At 40.6% G+C, this 25,119-nt stretch overlaps 1 protein-coding gene across 5 annotated transcripts in view; it reads right to left on the bottom strand.

The window, feature by feature from the left end:
* Nucleotides 1–7,051: 7,051 nt before the first annotated feature.
* The window catches only part of UTRN (utrophin), a 501,914-nt gene continuing 483,846 nt past the window's right edge, over nt 7,052–25,119 (bottom strand). For all 5 annotated transcript variants that reach the window (XM_059400879.1, XM_059400881.1, XM_059400882.1 and 2 more), the window contains 6 exons: nt 21,711–21,869; nt 21,082–21,322; nt 18,319–18,427; nt 16,804–16,896; nt 11,489–11,511; nt 7,052–9,094 (listed from right to left, as the gene is read on the bottom strand). In XM_059400879.1, coding sequence (XP_059256862.1) covers nt 9,086–9,094; nt 11,489–11,511; nt 16,804–16,896; nt 18,319–18,427; nt 21,082–21,322; nt 21,711–21,869 — 634 coding nt within the window. In that variant the 3' untranslated portion in view covers nt 7,052–9,085. The remainder of the gene's footprint in view (nt 9,095–11,488; nt 11,512–16,803; nt 16,897–18,318; nt 18,428–21,081; nt 21,323–21,710; nt 21,870–25,119) is intronic.

The raw sequence follows: 25,119 nt of genomic DNA, 5'->3' as shown, positions 1-25,119 counted from the left end.
GCTAGCAACTACTTTAGAAAACCAAGACTTAGTTTTGCTTGTTGATGGGATAGATCTTAAGACCGAAACAGGGAAACTAACATTTCAGAATAGAGCTGCTATGTAATCTCGACCTCTAAAGGGAACAGGTGCTATTTTAGAGAAAGAATGTTGTGATTACAGCTCTGTAGACCTTTTGGGGATCTAAAATACTATTAACAGAAACAAGGAATGCAAAGAAATTACAAATCTAAAGACTTTTGCTAGTAATTCCTATTTCTGCAGGCTCAGCAGATAGGTGATAGCATTTATTCTCTGAGTTTAGTTTGGGTACTCATGATTCCTGGCTGAAAAGCGAATGAAAATGCTGGTTATAAGCCTGGTCATGCTATTTGTCTAGCACATTTGCAAAGTTCAAATCTGTGATGTCCAGAGTTTTGCATCCGTGTGTAGCTGTGGTCCCATCTAATGATCTAATGAATGGTCATTCGGCAAAAAGAACAGGAAAACGGACACTCAGTGGGGGTTGAAAGGACCACCCTGGAAACATGACACTTGGTTTTGATACTTCAAATTGTGGCAAAGCTTTGGCTTGATCATGTTCCAGATGTTAATGATATATCTTTCAGCTCAGGCTGAAGACCCTGAGAGCCAAGAATAAAGAATATCAGGGCACCTGGGTGGCTCAGTGTGTTAAGCCTCTGCCTTCGGCTCAGGTCATGATCTCAGGGTCCTGGGATCAAGTTGGGATCCTGCTTCCCCTCTCTCTCTCTGTCAAATAAATAAATAAAAATCTTAAAAAAAAAAAAAGAATAAAGATTATCTATGCCCACTCAACTTTGTATACAATGTCATGAGTTTAGAATTCCATTGTCTTCACTAACATGGTTTCAGTGTCCCTCTGTCTTCATTATGATTTTATTTTGACTTCATTGTTTGTTCCAGAAACTTCCTGAAAAACCCTGTTATGTGAACATCAAACTCTTCAGTTCTTCCGCAGACAGCACCAAACAACTGTATTCCCCCACATTTTTTGAAACGCCTCAGAACATTCACCTTGCTCTGCCTACCCATCCTAAATTATTATATTATCCCTGTTCTGGATAATATAAGCCCTTTCCCCCTTGGAGACACTAAGAATTTTCTGCCAAGTAGTATTCTCTCTTACTACTTTTACGAAGACAAATAAACAAAAAACCTTCGACTTGGTCTTATCAACAGGTTATTTGGGGAACCAGCAGGCCTCTATAACAGATCCTAACATTGGTCTGGAAAGCTTCATTCAGCAGGTCTGGGAAGGGCATAATCAGACTCCTGGTGTTCTGAAGGTGGTTCAAGGACCACAGTTTAATGCTCTATCATGCAGCTCTGCTTTATCCTTTCAGATACTGATTAAGAGTGACTTAGTTAACTCATTAGTCTTTGAGGCTAGACCAGTTGCAGCGGCATATACTCTAGTCCTCTGTTCATGGGTTTGACTCTGAACTGTTCTGATTCAGAAACTCCACTTAATTTATCCCTGGGAGATAAAACCCAGAACCACTGATGCTTGATGCCTAATCTCAAAAGGAGCTGTTCACATTCACAGTACACATTTCTAGTAGGACTCCTCTTCTTATTATCAGTAAAATATGGGAAATGAAATTAATAACCAGTATGTGTTTACTTAATACACTAAATGGATAGATTTAAAGAATAATTCAAATGGGGGGGCGCTGCGTGGCTCAGTTGGTTAAACATCTGCCTTCGGCTCAGGTCATGATCCCAGGGTCCTGGGATTGAACCCTACATCGGGCTCCCTGCTCAGTGGGGAGCCTGCATCTCCCTCTCCCATTCCTCATGCTTGTGTTTCCTCTCTCACTGTCTCTCTCTGTCGAATAAATAAAATTTTTATAAAAAAATAAATTAAATAAAAATAAATAAATAAATAAAATAGGGATACCTGGGTGGCTCAGTAGGTTAAACGTGTGCCTTCAGCTCAGGTCATGATCCCAGGATCCTGGGATGGAGCCCTGCATCAGGCTCCCTGCTCAGTGAGGAACGTGCTCTCCTTCTCCCTTTGCCCCTCCCCCACCTTGCTTGTGCTCACTCTCACTTTCTCTCTCTCTCAAATAAAGAAATTAAATCTTTTTTTTAAAAAAAGAATAATTCGGGATGCCTGGATGGCTCAATTAGTTAAGCCACTGCCTTCGGCTCGGTCATGATCCCAGGGTCCTGGATCAAGTCCCGTATCAGGCTCCCTGCTCAATGGAGAGCCTGCTTCTCTCTCTGGCTCTGCCTGCCACTTTGCCTGCTTGTGCTCTTGCGCTCTCTCTCTCTCTAACTAAATAAATAAAATCTTTAAAAAATTGTTATTAAAAAAAGAATCGTTCAAACAGATTGTGACAATTTAGAGGACTGTTTGCTCCATAAACTAAAGAAATAGAGTTGGAAAATAATTCAAATAGGTTGTGACAAACTAGAGCATTGTTTTGCTTGTATATATATATGTCTGTGTGTGTGTATGTATATGTGGGGGGGGGGGGAGAATGAGAGTTTTTACCTGCACAAAAGATCCAGACCTCAAAAGAAAGAGGCTATTGGAGGAGAGAAAATAAACGATATTTATAACTTAATAGTTAATTTATAAGTTAAGTTAACTTATTATAACTTATTACATGATAACCACATTGTGATTGGATAACATTTTGGTCAGTTTTAGCAGAAATCAGAAATTCCCATTATTTTTAAGTGATTTTTACTTATTCAATTGAGAGAGAGTGTGTGTGTGTGTGTGTGCAGGAGAGCATGAGCAGGGGGAGGGTCAGAGGGAGAGGTAGAAGTTGACTCCCCCGCTGAACTGGGTGCCAGAGGTGGGCCTCCATCCCAGGACCCTGGGATCATGACCTGAGCCAAAGACAGACGCTTAACTGAGGTACCCAGGTGCCCCAGAAATTCCATTATTAGTTAAGGAAATAAATAAACAAAAAATGGGGTCTCAGAAAGCAATATTTGGATAAACTAGCCATGCCTAGATGCTGTTCTTTTTGTAATTTATGCCTGGTTTAGTATGTGCATGGCTTATTAGGATGTCATGGATTTTAGAAATAGAAATCATTTTTCCTCTAGAAATAGGTTTTCTGAGCCCAGGATAGAGCTAAGCTGAGGGGAAACTTTTTTGATTCTTACCCATGCCTGAGTATATCCCTGCAATGATAAGAATACATTGGTTTAACAGGAGGTTATTGTCTTGGATTAATACTAATTGTTTTACTATTCACTTAACACTTCTCTCAATTTCATGGGATCACCACCCATATGTAGTTGCAAGATTAAAACTTAGAACATTAATTCAGCATCCAAGTGTATACTGCCAGATGTGAATAGGTGAGCACAAAGGGTTCTGTTGTGAAATGCTTTAGAAATGCAGAACAACGCACAGATAGGTGGGATTCTCTGCTTTAGGATTTATAAAAGCTTTTAACGTGATCGTGCGTGTTGTGAAGCTTTAAGAGGCGTTAGAGCATGCAGTGCTTCCCAAATTATTTAACCAGGGAATCCTTTTCCTGGGGAAATGCTGCTACATCCAGAGCATTTTTAGTGATCACTGTGATGTCTTCTTAGGACTCTAACATCGCTACTAAGTACATTGAAACATCCCAGTGAAGTTACTGAGATGTGCTTCTCTGTAGGTGGTGGTGAATTTCACATGTTTTCCCTTGAGCTGTCTCTATATTCTGATACACATCCTGTGGGGTCCAGAGTGCCCTACATGTTCTCTTAGGGACCTAAGAATCCTCTCTCCAGCTCCCGTTACTATTTTTGTAACTACTTGCTTATTATGGGGCTACCACCAGATTAGGAACTCCCTGGGGCCTGGATTTAGTTCCTCATTCTGTCTTTGCCAACTTGAGTGGCCCCTCCTCACATGTCCCAGGCACGTGGAGATTTTGTGTTCAATGAAGTTAGAGCCACTAAATCACAAGCCAAGGCAGAATTTTGATCCATGTCTTATCCTAAGATTCCTTTTAACCTTCTTTATTTTATTAACTCATCATTGACATTTTGGGAAGATAGTATCCAGACTGCTTTCTGGGTTTTTTGGTTTGTTTGTCTGTTTGTTTTATTTGTTTATTTATTTGGCTGGCAGAGATCACAAGTAGGCAGAGAAGCAGGCGGGGCGGTGGGGGGGGGGGGGGGGAGCAAGCTCCCTGCTGATCAGAGAGCCTGATGTGGGGCTCGATCCCAGGACCCTGAGATCATGACCTGAGCTGAAGGCAGAAGCTTTAACCCACTGAGCAAGCCAGGCACCCCCAGGCTGTTTTCTGTTATACATGAAGCAACACCTTATTTTCGGCATCACTGACAAGATAAACCTGCTTGGTGGGCATGGAAGTGAGGAGAGAACAGGACACAGGAGGATGGGGTCAGGGTGAACTTTCGAAAGCGAGCCCGTACACATCCCCGCTGCTATGTGTGGCTGTCCGCAATTTGCCAAGCAGTAAACATAGCTCATGAGATTCACAGGGAATAATAATCAGACTGTTCTAGATTTTGATAGGCTTACGTCAGATTTACACTAGAACAACTCAATTCTTCCCAACAGTTTTAGAATGTCATTTTATTTTATGTAAATTTAAAAAATTGATTTGAAGTAAAAACTTAAAATCAGTATTACAATACTTTTGAAAAGTGGGCTAAAAGAAGTAATATCAGGAACTAATTGTAATTACATCCCATGGCAGCCTGGGAACTCATCTCATTTAATTACAGATTCAAAGTTTGTGCTTTCTAGAAGAGGACAGAGCTAGGCTGAGGGCAAACTGTCAATTAATTTTTTGTAATTACCCACATACAAAACTCAAAAGAGTACCAAAAAAATAAGCTGTCTATAAAAGACTATCTGAGCAGAGCATACACTGCAAATATTCAAAAATATGAAACTATGCCACAAATTGGAATACCTTCAAAATGAGAGATTAGTGCCAGGTTGGTTAACTTTATAGAAAGGGTAAATAAATTGCATGTTTCTAAACAAATGCTTGGCAGGGACATAATATCACAGGGACGTACTCATTTGGTCAAAGCTAAGACCCTCTTATATTGTGTGTCCTTCCAACTAAACATTAGCAACTCAGTTTGAACAAACCTAAGAAGTTTAAAATAATATCCCTTCTGTTCCATTTTTCATCTAGCCTTTTTCTGCTTTATTTATGTTTATTTTTTATTTTTCTCATTTTAGTATCAGTCCTGAGGTCTTCTCCCACTCCAACGTTTTGGGCAGAGAACATGCTAAGTTTTCCTACTTGTGTCAATCTCTGAAATTGGATTGGTAGCCTAGGGAGGAAGGGCTGATCTTGATCTTTGTTTTCAAAAAATGCCTTGTAAAATGTCCACACCCCTTCTCATTCCAATGAGAGAGTGGACATAATGCCCAAGGAAATGGACATATTGGTATTTTGGCCTAAGTGTCCTGCTTTACCTCCTCGAAGTTCATACCAGGAAACCTGGTGGTCCCTCTCTGTAGCCACACCCTCAGAGACTTCACAGCTGCTCTCATAAAAGAGGTAGGATTGAGTATCCATACCTAGCCTTGCCATTTGCTTTGACAAACAGGATTTGGTACAAATGGTGGTGTGCCAGTTCTTAGCAAAGCCCTACATTTGCTCCCCCAGCATGGGTCAGTGTAGGAGAACATACCCAGTTAACTCCCTAGTGAGTGCAAGAACCCAGCCAGTTTGCTGCTACCATCCAGTCTGGCCACCCCACGTCCCTCAATAGCCAGTCAACCCAAGATATCTGGGCAAGTCCAGGTGTGAGCAGAGGAGTCCTGCCTCCTCACATCCCATAAATTAAAGACAAATTAAATCCTTCTCATTGAGGTTTTATGGTTGCCATACCGATTATCATGCCAACAGAAAACTCCTACCCCAGGAAGTGGACATAGCACGGATGCGACTGGCTCTTGGCCTCCATCGAGGCTCACTCCAATCGCTTAATTAACTTCACCAGAACACTAGCTGATTTTGTATGGCAATGAAGTTTTTAGATTCTACCTATAGTACTGGGTGGTGTGGTGTCAGTGGTGTTTTACTGTATTTACATTAAATTTTCAACTAATGAATTCAGAAAAGCCTCTGAAAAAGTTGGTTGACTAAAACAGCTGAATGGACATTGTTTAAAAATGTACATATAGGGGCTCCTGGGTGGCCCAGTCAGCTGGGCGTCTGATTCTTGGTTTCAGCTCAGGTGGTGATCTCAGGGTATTGAGATCAAGCTCTGCTTCAGGCTCCCCACGCAAGGGGAAGAGAGCTTGAGATTCTCTCTACCTCTCTACTTCTTCCCGCCACCCTGCACCACTCATGTGCTTTCTTTCTCTCAAATACATACACCCCTTTAAAAAAATACATTTTCTTCTGTTCTCATTTCCGTTTTCAACTACCTACTCAATAGGTCACTGGAACTCAACAATTGTTTCCTTAAGATTATTTAATGTGAATGTTACTTTGGGGCAGACAAGATGTTTGAAATATGTGTTCATTAGAATATATCCATTTTATTTTACCAAGTTACATATTTGGGGATTTTTCTATTTCATAGAAAGCTTTTACTTTTAGAATCAAGTAATACAATTCTCAGCACTATTTCCTATGGGATGGCTTCAGGAAGGGATTAAACCCACTATAAGAATGGTTAAAATTCAGGGCACATGTAAAAACACATTATTTAAGGGCATGAGGCTAAAAGTGAATTTGGAAGAGTAACCGAGTAAATACCAACAGTACCTAAGTTACTAAAACAGAAGCCCAATAGGGCTTAATGTACATGTTCTTAACATCCAAAATTATTTCTCCCTATTGATGAGCTTTCTATTTGTAAAGGAAATTGAGAATCATATAAATAAGAGAGAAGAGACACAGAGAAAGAACGAGACAATGAGAACAAGAGAAACGATGTATTAGTGGGTATGAGAAAATAGAGGAAAAAATGCAGGTTATCAGTATACAGGCTCTTTTTATATTTTATTTTCACAAATGTACACTGAGAGCTTAGATTCTATCAATGAACACAGCTTAAGAATATCAAAGTCATCTTGTGTTAAAATTACTTTTATTCAGGATGAAAAATACAACATGTAACCAGATTAGATGATAGTCTATGATTAGTTCTTTACCACATATTTCAAAAGAACTACATACTTATTTCCCCTTGTTGTTATTGTGATATATTTCTTTTTTATTATTACTTAGAAGGTTACAATGTAGTGTTTTCTGTAGCTTTTCTTTAATAGCAGAGAGAAGACATGTTGCACACAATTACAAGCAGAAAAAAATGAATACGTATTTTTTCAAAGAAAGAACAAGGAAGACACCAAATCTACAACTTGTAGTTCAGAGTTCAGGGAAATTTTTTTTTCTTTAAATAGGTGATTTTCTTGGGTTTGATGTGGTCTGATAAAAGCTCTAAATTTTGCGGACTGCAGCAGCATAAAGCTATTTCCAACACAATGGATGAAGATGGATCTGAGGTAGAAAGGTGGTCATGGCTTTCCTCTTATATAAAACAATTTTCTTCTCAAAATATCTAGGCTGCAAATAGACACCCTTGCCCCCCAACCCACCCAACCTATTCTAAAAGAATAGCAATTTCTAACTTTAAGCCTCCTTCTGGCCAAATCCCAGGTCAAGAGAACCCAAAGTTAAAATGTCCTGATGTTTTAAATGTATGTATGCTGAATCAAAACACATTATTTTCACTGTTTGTTTGTTTGTTTGTTTTGGTTTCTCTACATTTGGTGATTACATAACATGTTTCAACTGAATCAATTAAAGGTTAAATCAGAAGTTGAATGAAACACCTAAGTGAATGTACTCAAAGGTACAGGCAGGGGTACCACCATCTAAGTATTAATTTCATTCCTCTGTGGAAGCAGTGACATAGGTTTTTGATAAACATCCCTTTCAAATAAATTGATCAAATGAAAAGTAATAAAAAAATGTAATCATTCACCCGAAAGGTAAAATGAAATATGCATTAAATTTGTGTCTGCTGTCAGAAAGAAAATGACTGGGAATTTCAAGAATTACAAATGACTTGAGTATATGTAAACAAAAATAAAGTTCTCTTCAAAGGGAACTGAAGACAAAGATGTGTCCTGGTAGCACAATGAAGGAAAGGTCTGCTGTGTATTTAATGATGAAAATCAAGACTTTGCAGTGAAAAAAAAGTTATCCCATGTTTTGTTTCTATGTCAAAATGAAAATGTTTATGTAAATGGGTAACCTTTGGTGAAATGATCTTTGAGATTATTAGAATCCTGCTTTGAGTCTCCTCTATCATATAGACTGGGACATGAAATAAATTAAGAAATCAAGACCTACTTACATAGGGCAGGGAAATAAAATGCAGGAAACAAATCCCAATGGGAATGCCAGGGAGGCCCCACAGGGCTTTGACTGTGGTTATCCAAGTGGTCACTAAAGAAGTGAAGTATATGATGTTTAAATGCAGTTCAGCGGCATACACAGAGATGTGGCCTAAATCATACACATAAATATTTGATTGAAATACATGAATTTAGTAATTTGGCCAAATCATGGAAACAGACACAAGGAAATCCATTTGGTCATGTGGCTGATAAATTATAAATAACCAAAACGTAATGGTAAAGGAGAGGAAAAAATAAATGAAGTTATTGTACAAGGTTAATATGAAGGAATGTAAAAATGTAACATTGTTTTCTCATTCTTATGCAATTTTTGTCATGGTTATTAAAAAGAAGGTATCATATTAGAAAGCCCCCACCCATTTTCCCAATGCTGTATACAGTATACAAATCAGTGACAAATGTATTACCATTTCCAAATACCACTCTGTTCATTAATTTACAGTTGCATAGAAAGGGAAGAAGAAAACAATAAACAATAATATATGATTATTATAAAAACAAAATATCCTTTTCTCTTTGGATAGTCAGTGTTTTACTCCTTCAGTAGAACACACAGTCAGCACTCAACAGCATGTGTCAAGGAGCCATGGAGTTCTGATTCAATGGAACTTGGAATTGGCATTTGCTGAAAAGGGCAACACTGGCAGTCAGGAAATGTCAGTTGGCTAGAGGGATACTTCACATTGCCTGCAGGAAGGGAAACAGTGCTGTCAGAGCAACATTTACAAAGACAGTACATAGGAGGGACCTGTCACATCTCTTCTGAGAAATCAAAGTGCTTCTTTCAGAACAAGTCAAATCCCATTCTGCTGTGTTTGAACAGAACCCTCTATTCCCTTGTGACTTTCGCTCCCCGGGAGGAGGTCTTTCTCTTCCATGCAGAAGGCATCTAATCTGCTTTTTATCATTGCAGCCAACCAGAGAGGATGTTTTGGAAAACTTGTCTTGTGCCCAGGCTGGAAACCAGGTTAAAATCGAGAGGACTTGGCTTTTTCTTGCTGGAGGTACCAAGGGTGAGTGGATGAGGCTGGTTCAAGGGTCCAGTCTCTCCCTGGGGGACTGTGGGAGGTCTATGGCTAAGGGGATACCCTTGACAATTCCAACTGGTCCCCAATCCATGCTGGGGTCCAGACAAGAGGAATGAAAGACAGGACTTATAGTCTCAGGGTGAGCGGTGGCTCCAGTTAATGGACCTGGGCCAATGTACATAGCCCTGAGAAGATATAAATCTGGGCCACGCTCAGGGGAGTGGCAACAATCTTTTAAAGGGAATGTCAAACAGCTGGATCCATCATCATTAAAATTCACATCCTTTGATTCTTCTCTGAATGTGTCCTCCAGTTGGTTGCTCTCATCAATACCCAGATCTTCCTTGAAGACACGCTTCCTCCCAAACCTCCTCACATATGGCCATTTTTTATCTCCTCTACTCTTCATGGATTAGATAACTGCTTTCTAAATCCACATTACGTTTATTCAGGCCTTTTCCTCTCTCTTCCCACCCAACTTTGAGTCTCACACCATCAGACTCTACCACCCCACGATACAGTCATCTTCTGAGCCCTTGGCTCATGTTCCCTTACTTTTTTGAAGAACGGTTCACCGCCACCAAGCTAAAACTATGTTTAAATCTCCATGATTTCAATATCCACACAGATGTTCTTCTTAAACCCTGGCCTCTCAGTTCCTCGAGCTCCTCTCCTCCAGTGAACCTGTCCTCCAGCCCTGTCAGCTATGCAAACTTCCAAATACCATCACTATCACCAATACCTCAACCCCCCCCCCCCCAACACTTCAATTTCAATCATCCTGCCTTCTGACAACTACCCCTACTTTCTCACCTACTTCCATTAGGACCCCAACGCCATCCACCCTTTGCTACCACAATTCATTGTTCCTCCTGCCTTTTTTTTCTGTCTCCTGCACCTAACATGTCTTCACTTCTTTTCCTACAAGTTTAGATGTCTGGTCCAATCATTATCAGCATGTCTCTGCCTCTTCCCTTGAACTGTTGCACTCTCTGGGCCAAACCATGACTTCAACTCTGGTAAAATGCAACACTCAGCCTACTCTGGTACCTGTGCTTATGAACTTGAATGTGGCCAGGAGACAACACACAGCCTTGCAGATGGCCTCACATTAAGTTCACAGGCAGGCACCAGAAGTCATGCTGAACACTGCCTTGCACTCACACTACTTCCCTGTCCATGATCTCTTGATCTCCAAGCAGCTAGGGCACATCCTCTAGGATCTCCTCACGCCTTGGACACTTCCTCCCATCCTCAGCCCTGCTGAAGCCCTGGCTTCTGATTCACTGAGATGACACAAGCAATCAGCATAATCTTCCTCACCAAGCTCTCCCCTCACATCTCCTGAGCTCATACCTCACATCTGCTAACTGGCATGAGATTTCCTTTTCTTCCCTCCAGGTTCTACAGACCACCTGTCTGTGATTCCCGTGAAGACCCCAGCCCCTCTTGCCATTAAGACAGTGACACAATCAGGAGGTTCAAGATTCATATACAAGCTCAGGAAAGAAAATGTTCTCCAAAGATGTGCTGTGGTCTTGTGGCTCCTGAGCACTAAGAGCCCTGATACCGCCAGGTATCAAGGTAGAGCTGCTGACCTTTCTCAGTAAATTCCTCCCTTCTCCTTTTCAACACACTTAAAGGAAAAAACAAAACACCTGCCCCTCAAAGTACCAAAATCATTTTGTGTACCACTGCAGTCATGATTTTTAAGTCCATGTTCTGTGATACTGCAAATCTGGGAGGGCACTGGTCAGCCAGATCTATCCAGGGTGATTTTGCACAATTCATATGAGGCCAGTAAAAAGCTTTTAGAACACAAAGGATCAGGCACTTGGTATTTTGGGGCATCTGGAAGAACTAACCTGAGAGGGGTTTCCCCTCCCCAGACTGACAGAATTAACTAACATTGAAATGTCAAGCAAGTTTACTAATTTACTTGGGGAACAAAGTATAGCACTAAAATCAAGAGCAGCTCATCTGCTTACTCCAGTAATCAACTTACTTGTTATAATCAACAAGCCCCAAGCCAATCAACCCCATTAACACTTACCTGTGGCCTGCTGGGGAGATTGGCTGAAAGAGAAAACAAAAGAAATCAGTTGAAGGAGCTCTGGTGGCCTTGCTGGTTCCCTGCCCAGAGGCATGCAAAACTGGAGAGTGTTCCCAGCTCCCAGCTGTTAAATGGGTGCTAATAAGAAAATGAGAAAGCAGAGTAGCACAGCAGGAAGCGTGCTGGGTCCATAAGAAACAGGTTTTGGTTTTTCGTTTCTTTTCCTTTTCTTTCTTTCTTTCTTTTTTTTTTTTTTTTTCCTTTGTGGCTATGTGTTTTAACAAAGACTAGTTTCTTTTCCCTAGTTTCTCACATTCCATGTCCTTTAAGATATTAAAGTTCTACCAAAATATGCAAAACATATGCTGGCTCTCTCAAATAAGCACATACCAAAACATCAGTAGCTAATTGGTTTTGAAAATAAAAATCTCAATATTTCCCATTGAAATCAGGCCATGCATTTGGTTTACGTCTCTGAACAGAGCAAGTTCTACATATTTTGTTGAACAGCATAAATCCTGACCAACACGTGATGAGGGAAATGAAGGGCATGTGTCTTCAGGTTCTGCCACCCTTGGCTCACCTTGGCCCCAAAGGCCTAGAAAACTCGTGGCAATGAGTTTGCTCAAACAGAGGGCTGGCCTCACCCTCTGGTAGTCTAGTGGGCCCTAAGGCTAATCACTGTGCTTGGAGGGCCCAGTTGGAGAAGGTGAACTATGGTGACAAATTTGCCTTTGCATCTGGGCCACTCCATTCCTTCCTGGTTCTAGAAAACACAGCAAATGCAGTTGGCCTGTGGGCACTGTAAGGGTGGGCAGAGGCCGCTGGGTTGAGGGGGTGTGTTCTGCCCCCTCCAGGAGGGTAACATCTGTTCTGGGTCAAATAAGAAACATCCCTAATCATCTACCATGTTGCACTCCTTCCATCTCTCGATTTTTTTGTGCTGAGGGGAAAAAAAAAAGAAGAAGAAGAGAGAGTGAGGGAAAAACCCATGACCACACAGTGGGTACTTTGTGAGAAAAACAGAGTAAACAAAAAAGGGCAACTTTATGATGCCTGGAGGGAAAGTGTGAGCCCCCTCCATACCTGAGGGAAGAATGAGGCTAAAATCCAGCCTCGTCCTACCAGATACGTAAGTTACAGCAGGAAAACAGGAGAGTGGATGTCCTTCCCACTGAACCACACTGAGGGAACACTCCATTGCATTAGAATTAAATACAATACAGACACCCACACTTCTCTTCTGCATAGCATCCAACCCCAACCAGAAATCAAATCCCTCTTGCTCCAAATCAGCATCATGAACCCTATAACTATTTATTTTATTTTATTTTATTTTATTTTATTTTATTTTATTTTATTTTATTTTATTTTGTTTTGTTTTAAGTAGGCTTTACACTGGGTGTGCCTTGAACTCACAACCCTGAGATCAGGACCCAAGCTGAGATCAGGAATTGGACACTTAACCAAATGAGCCACCGAGGCACCCCTCACCCTATAACTTTATATCAAATAAAAGGCTCTGATTATTCTCCTGAGCAAACCACACACATCTATTTCTAAAAGAAGCCAGGAAACCCTTGCATTTTAGTAGGTTTTGAGTTTGTGATGAACATCACTCAAGTTTAATAAATATGGGCAATTCACAGTGAAAATATGCCCATAGATAATTTTAAAAGCATTTAATGATCTGTCAGCCAAAAATATTCAGTCCTTGTATATTTTGTATATTTGTATATATATATTTGTATATTTTGTATATCTTGTATATTTGGATGACATAAATGGAAAAACTGAGAATTTACACAAAAAGAAATGTTAGAGCAGCCAGTGAAAATTTTAGTATGTACATTAGTTAATGGGCACCACAATGAAATTCCTTTCATTAACGCCTTGTCAAGAAAAGATGGAAATGCCTTCCTTTCTGCTCTGAAACGTAATGTAAATAATTAAAAGAAGACTTTAAAAGGCAATAATTCAAGGATGCGATCAGGAGCAACCGGGATATTAACTTGAGACACAAATTCTAACGTGTTATGCATTACAGTATACAGACCCAGGAGGGGAGAAATGCTATGTTTAAGTAGGCAATTCATGCAATTAGGATTTATGAATACAGCTTCGTTTTAATTCCAGGATTGCCACAAGTGTAAATTCACTTGTGACCATGCTAATTTTTAATCCACAAAGGATCAGAAGTCAAGATTAACATGCAGATCAATTCATTGTATGCTGGTGACAAGCAGTTTTAAAGTTCTCATTAGTAACAGGGGCTCAAGGGATGGGTTTGGCATTGGGAGAGTGCCAATCTGATTTGCTGAAAAATCCTCCAAAGGTGGTCAGGAAGCTTTGGGAATGCAAAGGTTTATTAAAAGATTTGCTAGCTGAGCAACTTAAAAGGGGCAACAAAGTAAATGAATCCTATAAAACGTCTATGTAGTATCTAGGGTAAACTTTACCAATTAAACCTTCCTGGTTAGAAAAAGGTAATCATTCATTCATTCATTCAATTCAGAAACATGTATTGGGCACAAAGTCTAAATCAGGTGCTATTTCTACTTTGCATCAATTTTTAAAAGGCTTAATAATAACTTTAGATGCAATTAAAATATGTATCAATTTTATAAATAAGTAAATTCATCCCTTATTTCTAGGGAAAGCTGTTCTTATCATGGAGATTTTTATATTACCAAAGCAAAACATAGAATATAAATATGAACAAGAGCAGACTAAAGCCAAATAACAGAATCTCAGAAACCAAAAACAATAAGGTATGAAATTCAGAGGATTATAAAAGACACCATACATCATTTCTTGCATGGGATATACTTGAAATCTTCAGAATAACATTTGACTAGTAATGCTTGTGCATGGAAAATTATAACTAATGTGAAAAATCTGTGGATGTACGAATGTAAGACTAGGAGAACATGGGGCCACTGTCCCATGAAAGAATCTTAGGGCACGGGTGGCAAGGGTACCAGGCAAAGTAGGAATTTAACCTGTCATGTAGGTCCCACTGAAGGGATACGTCTGTCTCAGGAACCAATGATATCTATTAATCATTAATGAGATTCCAACCAATAGGAATTTTATATGTACCTTTAAGGGAAGCCATAAAGTGAGATGAACATATTTATCTCCTTTTTTCTTTATTTTTGTTTTATTCTTATGATTATCATTTATATTTAATTACATTCTCTTCCAAAATAAGACAGATTAGTCTTTTATACTATCTAGATATAAGAATACACTACAGAAAAGATTTAAGAGTCATTGCTTTATGACAAACTTTAAAAATCGACACATCATGCATTTTTAATATAAAAATGTGAATATGGAAACTATACCTCCATAGTCACTGTAGAGCATTTAATTCAACATACTTCCCACCCTAACTCTTTGACAAATGACTTTCAGATTGAACATGTCCATCATAACATTTAAATGCAAACTTCTAAACAGGCTTTGGTTGATAGAATTTGTTCTTCACTAATTATTAATGTATTTGGATTTAAGCTGAACTAAAAAGCAGTTTCATTTAGAAATTTAATCTTTAAATTCTAGGTTTCACAGTGACTATAATGAGTTCTTGTCTAGCCATTAAGTAACATACAACCCTGAATTAAAATCTCTAGAAAATCCAACCTTAATGTGAATGACATAATGTGCTCATCTACTGTGGCTCTTAGCCTAGAATAGAAGCAACAATCTGATGGCATACAGGCTTCAAATGGCTCTCTTAAGCCTCTGCGAGAGTCTAGAGGGCCAAAAAAGTTGTGTGTGTGTGTGTGTGTGCGCGCGCACATGTTTTTTGGGGAGTGAGTGTGGGGACAGACATATAGTAAATACAGTTCATGAAACTTTGAGAAGTATAGTCACAGACAGTAAATGGAAAATGACAACTCCCAAATATAAATGTATTTACGTGTTTACGGAAACTGCACTATGTGCTTTAGGCAAATACTTCTGAAAATTCAGGGAAGACTATATTTCAAATAGCTATTTCCGCTTTCTGCTAATGATGGCATTTTTATAAACTGTAGAATTGTATAAGTTGAAGCATATTTTTTTAATGAAGTCAATATATCTTATTTAACTACCTTCCTGGTAATGCCTTTTTTCATCACTTAGGATGGTATCTTTTGAGGACAGGATGAAAAAGGGTGATGTAAGGAGCTGTTTTATAGATATACTACTATACACACACACACACACATATACACACACATATACATATATAATACACATATATACCATGTCATATAATATATACGGTAGTGTATGTACATGCTAAAATCCTAACTTAGTGGCTGCCTAGGTTTAAAAATCAATTTTAGAGGAAATCACCCTAAAAATCATAAGTAAAACATTCCTATTTCTTTAAGAGATTATTTAAAATAAACTGAGTATCAAGCAATATGCACACATGCAAGTAAGTGGCCTCTATTGGAAAGAGCACAAGTGATTCTGGGGAAAGCTCATGGGGAGGTGGCAAGAGGTTGAAGTAAAAAAGTTTGGTAAAAAAATCAATAAAGAAGAACATTATGTAATTTCCTCTGGGATTTGGGCTGCTTTCATTTGATTGTTTTCTAGCTCTTGGTTGTTCATATGGATAAGTCACAGGGTTATAATCTGCGATGTCTTCAATTATTTGGCCTTTATGCACTGACTATTTTATTCCATGAGGAAAGAAACCAGAGAAAGAAAGTAAGAGAGAGAAAAAAAATCTGAAAATAATCCCCTTCCAGAACTGAATCTGATGACATCAGAGAATAATGTCTGAAGCAAAGAGAGTGCAGGTGCCTGGCTGGCTTAGTCGGGGGAACACGGGACTCTTGACCTCAGGGTTGTGGGTTCGGGCCCCACACAGGGTATAGAGATGACTTAAAAATAAAATCTTTTTTAAAGAAAAAAAGAGAATTACATCAGAAAAGGTTATTTTCATGCCTTGTTTGGTGTGCCGCTAAAAGCTCTTTTTTGAAGTGATAACACGTTTGTTATGAGAGTTTGCACTAGACGGAAACTTCACAAAGGGGTTTGTCTTGTTTGCCTTCGCGGTATCATCCGTCAGGCACAATGAAAGCGCTTCGAGAGCAGGATCCTCCCTGCAGTCCAGGGACGTGACAGTGTCCAGCCTGTGCTTCATTTCCTTTGTCAACATGTAGAATGCTTGATTTCTTTCTAAATAATATTCAGTCCTGTTTCTCCTACTGGTTTTTGCTATACTGCCAAAGAACACAGAGGGCCCCAAGCAGGAATAAAGACATGGACGGGAACAGCATCCTGACGGTGTTAGGGCCCTTCATACTCACGGCAGCAAGATGGAAAAGTACTGTTGATCTGCTCCATAAACTCCGTGAGGTCCGTGCCAGTGTCCTGTGGGGGAGCCAGCAGGTCCTCCGCCGCTGCGACAGTGGAGAAAAAGAACAATGTCAGGCCTTCCACCAAAACCCAACATGGGCAGAAAACACGAAACCTGGCCTCTATATAGCAAAGTGAAAATCATTCTCCTTAAATCAACAATTTTAGGCAATAAACCATTTTTGTATTAATTTGTTGGTAATATAATTTCATATCAATAAGAGGTATTAGATATTTCTGTTGGAAGCTTCCATGTGCCAGGAGAACATTTATGAGTGAAAAGTAATGTGGTTATATTATTTTAATATATTAGATGGAATGACATTATTTTACACTTTTTTTTTCATATAAAAAAATTCTGTCAGTTTCTTTTTCCTTCCTTCTTTATTCTTGGAGACTCTGGCATGGGCTGGCTTACACTGACACAAATCTAGAGGTGTTTTAGAAGATACTTGTTACTTTGATGTCTTTCATTCTACAACCAATAAATAGCAAAATAAGTCACTTATTTAAAACAATTAAAATAACATTAATATTTTAGGTTTCCCTCTGACTAATATAGCAAAAGATATCTTAAATACAAATTAATTTGGTTAAAATATGTGGTCCTCAGTAAAACTTTAGAACTTAAATTTCATCAATAACAAAATGTCATTCCTGAATGCCAGCTGACAGAGTCCTTCTAGCAGCAGCGCCATGCCCCTTTGTGACTAATGACAGGCTGGGTGAGACCTTGGCAATGATGGGGGCAGGGGAGGTGGCAATGTCTATAAGGACTAGCATGGAAAAAGCAGAGCATTCAGTTTCCAGACTTGGGCAGAGAAAAACCTTCTTGGTATAATATACTTTAGGATGATATCCTGAATATGTACAAATATAAATTTTAGAGATGGAAAATATATTTTTTAAAAAAATCATTCTGCAGGCAAAGCAAAAAGTAAATTGTTGCTCATACCAAAAGGAAAGAGCACTTTTTTTCATCTTTTGCCAAAATTCAATCCACTACTACACATTATAGAAGCAAATACATTATAGATGATTATTCTAAGATGTTTACTTTTTTCATGTTGTTAAAATGTCTTTATATGCAGCTGAGCACAAAGGGAATATGAAACTCCTTTATGCTCTAAGACACTGGTGAGTAAGCACACTATTTAATAAAATGAAAGACAGGGGCATCTGGGTGGCTCAAGTGGGTGAATCATCTGCCTTTAGTTCAGGTCATGATCTCAGGGTCCCAGGATGGAGCCCCATATTGGGCTCTCTACTCAGTGGGGAGCCTGCAGTTCCCTCTGCCACTGCCTGCCACTCCCCCTGCTTGTGCTCCCTCTTTCTCTCTTCTCTGTCAAATAAATAAATAAAATCTTTTAGAAAAATAAAAAAAATAAATAAAACTTAAGCAAGCGGTGACACTCAGAGCAGCGGGGGGTGGGGGGGGTAGTTAGCCAGGTCTCGGAGACACCAACCTGCTTGGTGGAACTGAGGGCCAGGGTCGGGATCCAGCGAGTAGCTCAGGGCAGCCTGCTGAGGCGAAGCCCAGGGGGAGACGCCGTTGATTCGGGGATCAGATTCAGGCTGCAATCACATTCAAAGGTTAAAGCAGAGGAAGGACTCAAACAATTGCTAAGGAAAACATTTCTGTTTCTGACTTCCATGGATGATTGAATCACGTCAAGTTCTTCAGCCACAGACATTTAGAATACCTGTTTTCATCAGTTTAGTGGGCTCACCACTACTTCCCCTGAGTGCTGAGTGGTCTGTCCCCTTCGACTGGGGCTCCAAGAAGAGCTCAGCTGGTTGTAACGTGAGATTTATTTATCAATGTCAGCTTTGTCCCTCCATTTTTCTCTCCATGATGCTCAACCAAGTGAATTTAAAAGGGTTCATTCATCTTTAAAAAAGGAGTGCCGTTTCTCATACAGTAAATGCATCCAATTTCAAAATCAGCTCACTTCTTTACTGAAATCAATATTTAAGGCCACACTGGAGACATAAGGACACAACTTTGGATTCCCATGCTTGAAATTCGGCCACTCAGAACCTACCTGATTCTAAGCAAATTTTATAACCTTCGAGGCCTTGAATTCTTTATTTATAAACTGGGGATGGTAAAAAGAATGCTGGTATCAAAGGAATTTGTGAGGAGGGTGATCAGTTAGGATTTCCACTGAGATTATTAGAACAGAATCTGACACATAGTAAACACGTTGTAAACCCTCTCTGCACAAAGCTTTGAAATGGTCCTGGATACATTGACAAGTATGTGCTCAAATTAGAAAGAGTCATCCATCTTACAGGGAACGCAGAAATTACAATGTTTTTGATGCCGATTTCTCCATTAAATTTGTATTAGTTGAAGTCTGGTGGTTTTGCCAGTTTTTACTGTCAGGTGAATTTTCCATCTACTTTTGGCATTCATACTAAATCATTAAGAAGAGATAAGAGGTCCACAGTCTGGGATATACAGAGCCATTTAGATATCGGCTATCTCTAAAAGCATTACTGTGCAATTCTGAAGGCACATGAGCCATTAGGCAGCTCTGTCTAATGGGATGGAGAGAGTCGGGGGAGGGGAGGGGAGTAATGGAAACAGAAGAGCCGTTAGCTCTCCAACGGGCTATGGCAAATAAAGGTTTTGAGCATAGCTTCCCTCTGCAAAGATTCTATCGCTGCACTAGGTTAATAATAACACTTCATATTTTAAATCAGAGATTTTAAGAGAAAATTCATCCCTCACACAGGCACCACAGAGAAACTTCAAATTCATAGTGCTTATAATGTGGCACCGGAGAAGACTCAAACATTCCAGAAGGCTTAGGGAAAGCCCGGCTTTGGGGCACTCTAGGGAAACTATTGTTTTCTAATGATGCACAGTTTGGAGACCCAAAGTGAGCCTTCCCTAAAACAGTCTGATGCAAATCCTGAAATAGCGAAAGTCACACAGAAAAGTATATGGTTTAAAGGTGAGATCTCTGGCCTGCTGTGTAGGTAATGCAGAAATCACACTGTTTGGGATGATTCTGACAAGTTAAAAGATACTGACAGCAACTGTGACAAGATGGTTTTCTGACATTTGAGAAGATCACTGGAGGAAAAGTTGCTTCTGCCTTTGGTTGGAGAAATCCTTTCTGGAGAAAAGCACTGCCTAGTCACTGCCTGGGACCCCACACTACATAGGTCAGAGAATGATGACATGAATGTTGATGTCAAGGATACTTCAAGAAAAAGAAAGTCTAGCCCCATCTGTGGGGATTCTACCCAATATGCACCTGCTACCCAGACATCTTCCTGACTAATTCGTGACTAAGTCACTAATTCGTGACTTCTATTCTTTAACTGCTAGATGTAATCAAGTACTTAATCTTCTATAGTACTGTGTCTTTATGTGCGATACTATCTTATAATATTGTACAATCTTGCTTTGGTCCCTAATAAGACTGCAAACACCAAGAAGGCAAAAGCTGTGTTGATGCTTCTTATAGATCCAAAGAAGAGTATTTTTCAAAACTGTGGGCTAATATCCACTGATAAGCTATAAAATTAATTTGGTAGGTGCCAACCAGCACAAAAAAAGGAAAGAGAAAGAGATGAAAAATGGGAGGAGGTACAGAGAAACACAGGAAAGAAGAGAGGAAGAGAGGAAGGGAAGAAGGAAGGAAGGGAAGGAGGAAGGGAGGAAGGAAGTTAAAAAAATAGAAAATAAGGGAATTTTTTTATAATGGCAATTACTATGCTGTATTCATCATACAGGTATGCATTCATCATAATGTAAGTTGTATTTCTTATTGTCAAGAAAGTGGGCAAACCACTGCCATAAACTATGGCCTGATGTTAGGAAACAATAGCTGCACATTAATAAGCATCTGCTACTGAATTTCATAAAAATAGTTCCCTGGAAAAAAGGCTTTGGCATAAAGAGCTCCAATGGCTTCCTTCCCCTTACAGCATTCCCACATGTATGTTACAGGGTCTCTTCCCTTAAAGGATTCAGAGCTGAAACAGATTTCCGTGTGGTAGAAGAATGGGAAATCCCATCTTAAGTGGGGCAAACACATTTCTGGAGCAGTGGCGGATGGGATGCTTCCTTTGGAAGAGTGGAATTAAGCATGGAGGTGAGAGGCAGCAAGTGAGCCTCTCTGCGGACACTGGGACCACCCCACTCCCCCCGGAGACTGACAGGCTGGGAGGGGAGCGGGTGTGGGCACAGCCCCGAGTCCCACACACTCTACCTGCTCCAGCAGCTGGCGAAGGCGGTGGAGTTGAGATTCAAGCTGCTTATTGTGATCTTCTAAAATCTGCATCCTAGCCTCCAGCCGCCCTTTGTGCTGCCGGAGGAGTTTTGCTTCTGCTATGAGTTCGGAGTCCTCAGATGTGTGGTGAGGAGACACGACAGAGTCTGGAGGCGACCCAACGGGGAGCCCCCTTCTCAGGTGCTGCTCCTTCAGCTGCTCATACTCCACCTGCAAGTTTCTAGTGCAGAAAAGCAAAAACTGGAATCACCACCGCGTGCATCGTCTTCTCCCTGAAACTGCCCACGAGCTCCAGATTTCACTCCAGCTCCTTCTTTCTTCTTAGGTAAAAACATCTATGAACAGTGAGATGAGTAAGCAGGAACAACACTCTTAGCTTTAAGCAGGTGTTCTAACAGACGTCACCCCTCTGGGAACCCTCCTGTGAGTGATCTTTAGCCAGTGCCCTAGCTTGTTAGCCTACCCTAAAACTTGGACTCCACCTGGGTTTCTTAGAACACGCTTCTGAAAAGAGAATGGGTAGGGATCATACTGAAAGTATCATTCAAGACTTTCCTTTTAGAAGTTTGCCCAGGGGGACACAGCTTCCTCTCCCAGGTCAGACGCACCTTTGTTCTTCCTCCAAGTCGGCAATGATCCGTTCCAGTTCTCCACGTTCTTCCCGTTCTACCGACTTCAAGATCTGAGCAGGGCTCTGGGGCTGGCTGACCGGGGACTCCCCTCCGAGCGTCTGACAGTACTGTTGGATGAGGGCATGCTCATCCTCCCTAGGGAGACAAAATGCACACAGGCTGTGGCACACATCTGGAGGTGGACGTCTCTGGTTGTAAGGGAAGTAGAAACAACGATGATAGGGATGGCAGCTGGGCTCCATGTCCCTCTGACCTCCCTTCGGAACTCTAGGAAGGGGACGCCTGGGTGGCTCAGTCAGTGAAAATCTGCCTTCCGCTCAGGTCATGATTCCAGGGTCCTGGGATCGAGTCCCGAGTTGGGCCCCCTGCTCAGTGGGGAGTCTGCTTCTCCCTCTCCCTCTGCCTGCCGCTCCCCCTACTTGTACACTCTCTCTCCCCGTCAAATAAATAAAATCTTTTAAAAGGGTAAAAATAAAAACATGAAGTGCTAGAAAGGTATTTATCTAAAAGGTATGTGTACTACACATACCAACAACTTTATGCTTTGCCTTAGACTAACCTGTATATATCACAAAACCTCAGAAGAGATTCTATTCAGCAGAGGTACCAAAGAAGGTCTACCACTTATGTAGTTAATAGAAGAGATACCTTAGGCAAAATTAGCAATTGAATACTAAATGAGTAGATTAAAATATTTAATTTTAAAAAACTGCTCTAGACTGTTTGTAGATCCCCAAAACTCCTAGATGGAAGCCTAACTCCCAGTGTGATGGCACTAGGAGGCGGGGCCTTTAGGAGGTGATTAGGTCATGGGGGTGGAGCTTCATGGACAGGATGGGTGACCTTAGAACAGAGTCCAGAGAGCTGGCTTCCCATCTCTGCCACATGAGGACACACACAGTGAGAAGAGCGCCATCTATGAAACAGGAAGAGGGCTCTAACCAGATTTCAAATCTGCTAGGACTCTGATCTTGAACTTCCCAGACTCCCAAACTGTGATAAATAAATGTCATTTCTAAGCTGGCCAGCCTATAGTTGTATTATGGCAGCCCACATGGACTAAGGCCTAAATTGATTTCACTGGCTTTAGTGTTTGGCTGAAAGCCATCTTCCAATGCGTTGTAACCCACAGAATGGTAGAATATAATCCTCCTACCCTTTCATTTAAATAACATAGCAAAAATTTTAACTGTAGATATTTATAAATATCCACAGATATTTTACTTGATATTATCAGCATATCTTCACTAGGATCAATCATTCTGCATTAAAACAAGAAACTACGGGTCCTTAAACCTAGACTCTCCTACTTTTCTAACTACTCATCTAATGAATTAGACACATGAATCACGTGGTAGAATCTAACGGTTGCCAGAGACAGAAGCATAACGAGATAGACAAAACTGGTACATTCTTGAGAAGGAAGGGCCTGGGAGCCCCTCTCTTCCTTTATGGGGGCACCCAGTCAGATCTCCCTGGAATCACGCAAAGGACTGGCTCCCTGGTTCCTGCCAGCTGGAGTCTCTAGCTATGGAGTGAGTACTTCAGCAGATTGGACCTGGGCTGTTCTCATTGTGTCTGGTAAGCAAATCCCGTAATCTATGGATGTATAGGATAGGGCTTCAGGAAAACAACAAGTAAGTAGCGCTGAGGGTATAAAACAGAGCTCTGTCATGACTGCACCAGCCCGTCTGACAGTGATGTGCCTGCAAATGTCCCTTAGAGCCCTCGTCTGTGGCACTGGGGTCAGAGCACACTCGACTGCAGTCCCAGAGAGTCTGGGGAGCGGCGGAGGCCCTCTGGGACCTCAGACTGGTGCCTGGCAGCTGCCAGGAAACACCCAGTTCTCGAGGTAGGATCTTTGATTCCTCTGAGTCCAACCTGAAAATGCAACCCTGTGTGATCACAGTTTACTGCAATGAAAAGGGGACTTGAACTTGCACCTGAGAGTTAGTGAACTTATAGAAAAGGGGTGTCCTGAGCCCTGATGGCAGAGTGATATGATGAAGCAAAGGAGAAAAATGACTTGTATCCCAGCAGAACAGCCAAAGCAAAGGTTCAGATGAACTACTGATTGATTTCTTTTGTTTCTTTATTGGTAACCTCTCCCTCTCTCTAAGTTTATACATGGAGTATGTGTGGACATACATTTGACAAAAATAAAGGTCATGCATGTTGGTTAGGAGCACAATATAACGTTGATATTGAACCTCACCATCCCTCTATCAAATTCAACGGGGAAGGGGTAGAACCATCACCACCCAGTGTGAAACCGGAAATAAGGAACATGGATGGGATAAAGACTGAAATAAGCTAGAAATCACCCTTTGATGACCTTTCTGGAGAAAATGCAGTGTCACTGAAAAATAAATCAAGGAGCCTCTAGAAGAACTGCATGCTTATTCCTAACTGTGGAAGGATGAGGATATGAGGAGGGAATAGGTAGAAGACAGGGCAGAGCAGCAGCATTTAAAAGCCCTTGGGCTGCCTATGTCGCTCAGTCAGACTAGAAAGGGTGTGGGTTAGGGGTGGGCATTTTCCTGATGGGAACTATATGGCCAATACCCTAAACTTAATTCATTCATTCATTCACTCACTCATTCATTCATTCATTCCATGCCCAGTGTGGAGCCCAGCATGGAGTTTGAACTCACGACCCTGAGATCAAGACCTGAGCTGAAATTAAGAGTGATGTTTAACGACTGAGCCACCCAGGTGCCCCACTAACCCTAACCATTATGAAGGACAGAGGCAGGCGATCAGGCTAACGCATCAGCACGCGGGGACACCAATTAGCTGCTAAGGATGGCAACACGCTAGGTCAGCGATCCTTATCACGGCCAGTGTCTGCAGGCACTTTATCCAGTTCAAGTTAAGATAGAAGTAATAGCAAGAGAGGATAAAAAGTAGAGATCTAAAATATGGAGAGGAAAAATACAAGGCATAAAGATATAGTGGGCATAAAATAAAGGAATAGCAAAGTAAGGGTATAATGCAGTATTTTGTAACTATTCCTCAAGCTGAAAAAAAAGGTATAGAAACTAAAAAGTCTGAGTATCCAAAAAAAAAAAAATAATAATAATAATAAAAGAAAAAACCCCATGAGATTTCTCTATTTTAAGGATAAAGCGTCTCAAGCAATCAACTAGAAGTCAAAACAAAACAGTAACTCTTGCAAGAGAAGCAAAAGGTTTAGCCTACTACTCTAATATCTGATGTCAAAATGCTAAGGAGCAAGGTCTAGAGCCCTAACCCAGCCATTCCTGTGACCAGCCGGACCATGCAAATGTCCAGCGAAGCATTCTGTCCATGAAGCAGAAGAACGAACGAAAGAACAAGCAAGGATAATGCAAAACAGAACAAAAGTAGATGTTAACCTCAGGTA

The sequence above is a fragment of the Mustela nigripes genome, chromosome 5 (genome assembly GCF_022355385.1).
Source record: "Mustela nigripes isolate SB6536 chromosome 5, MUSNIG.SB6536, whole genome shotgun sequence".
Taxonomy (NCBI): Eukaryota; Metazoa; Chordata; class Mammalia; order Carnivora; family Mustelidae; genus Mustela; species Mustela nigripes.
The sequence above is the reverse complement of the archived record's forward strand: the minus strand, read 5'-3'. Positions and strand labels throughout refer to the sequence as shown.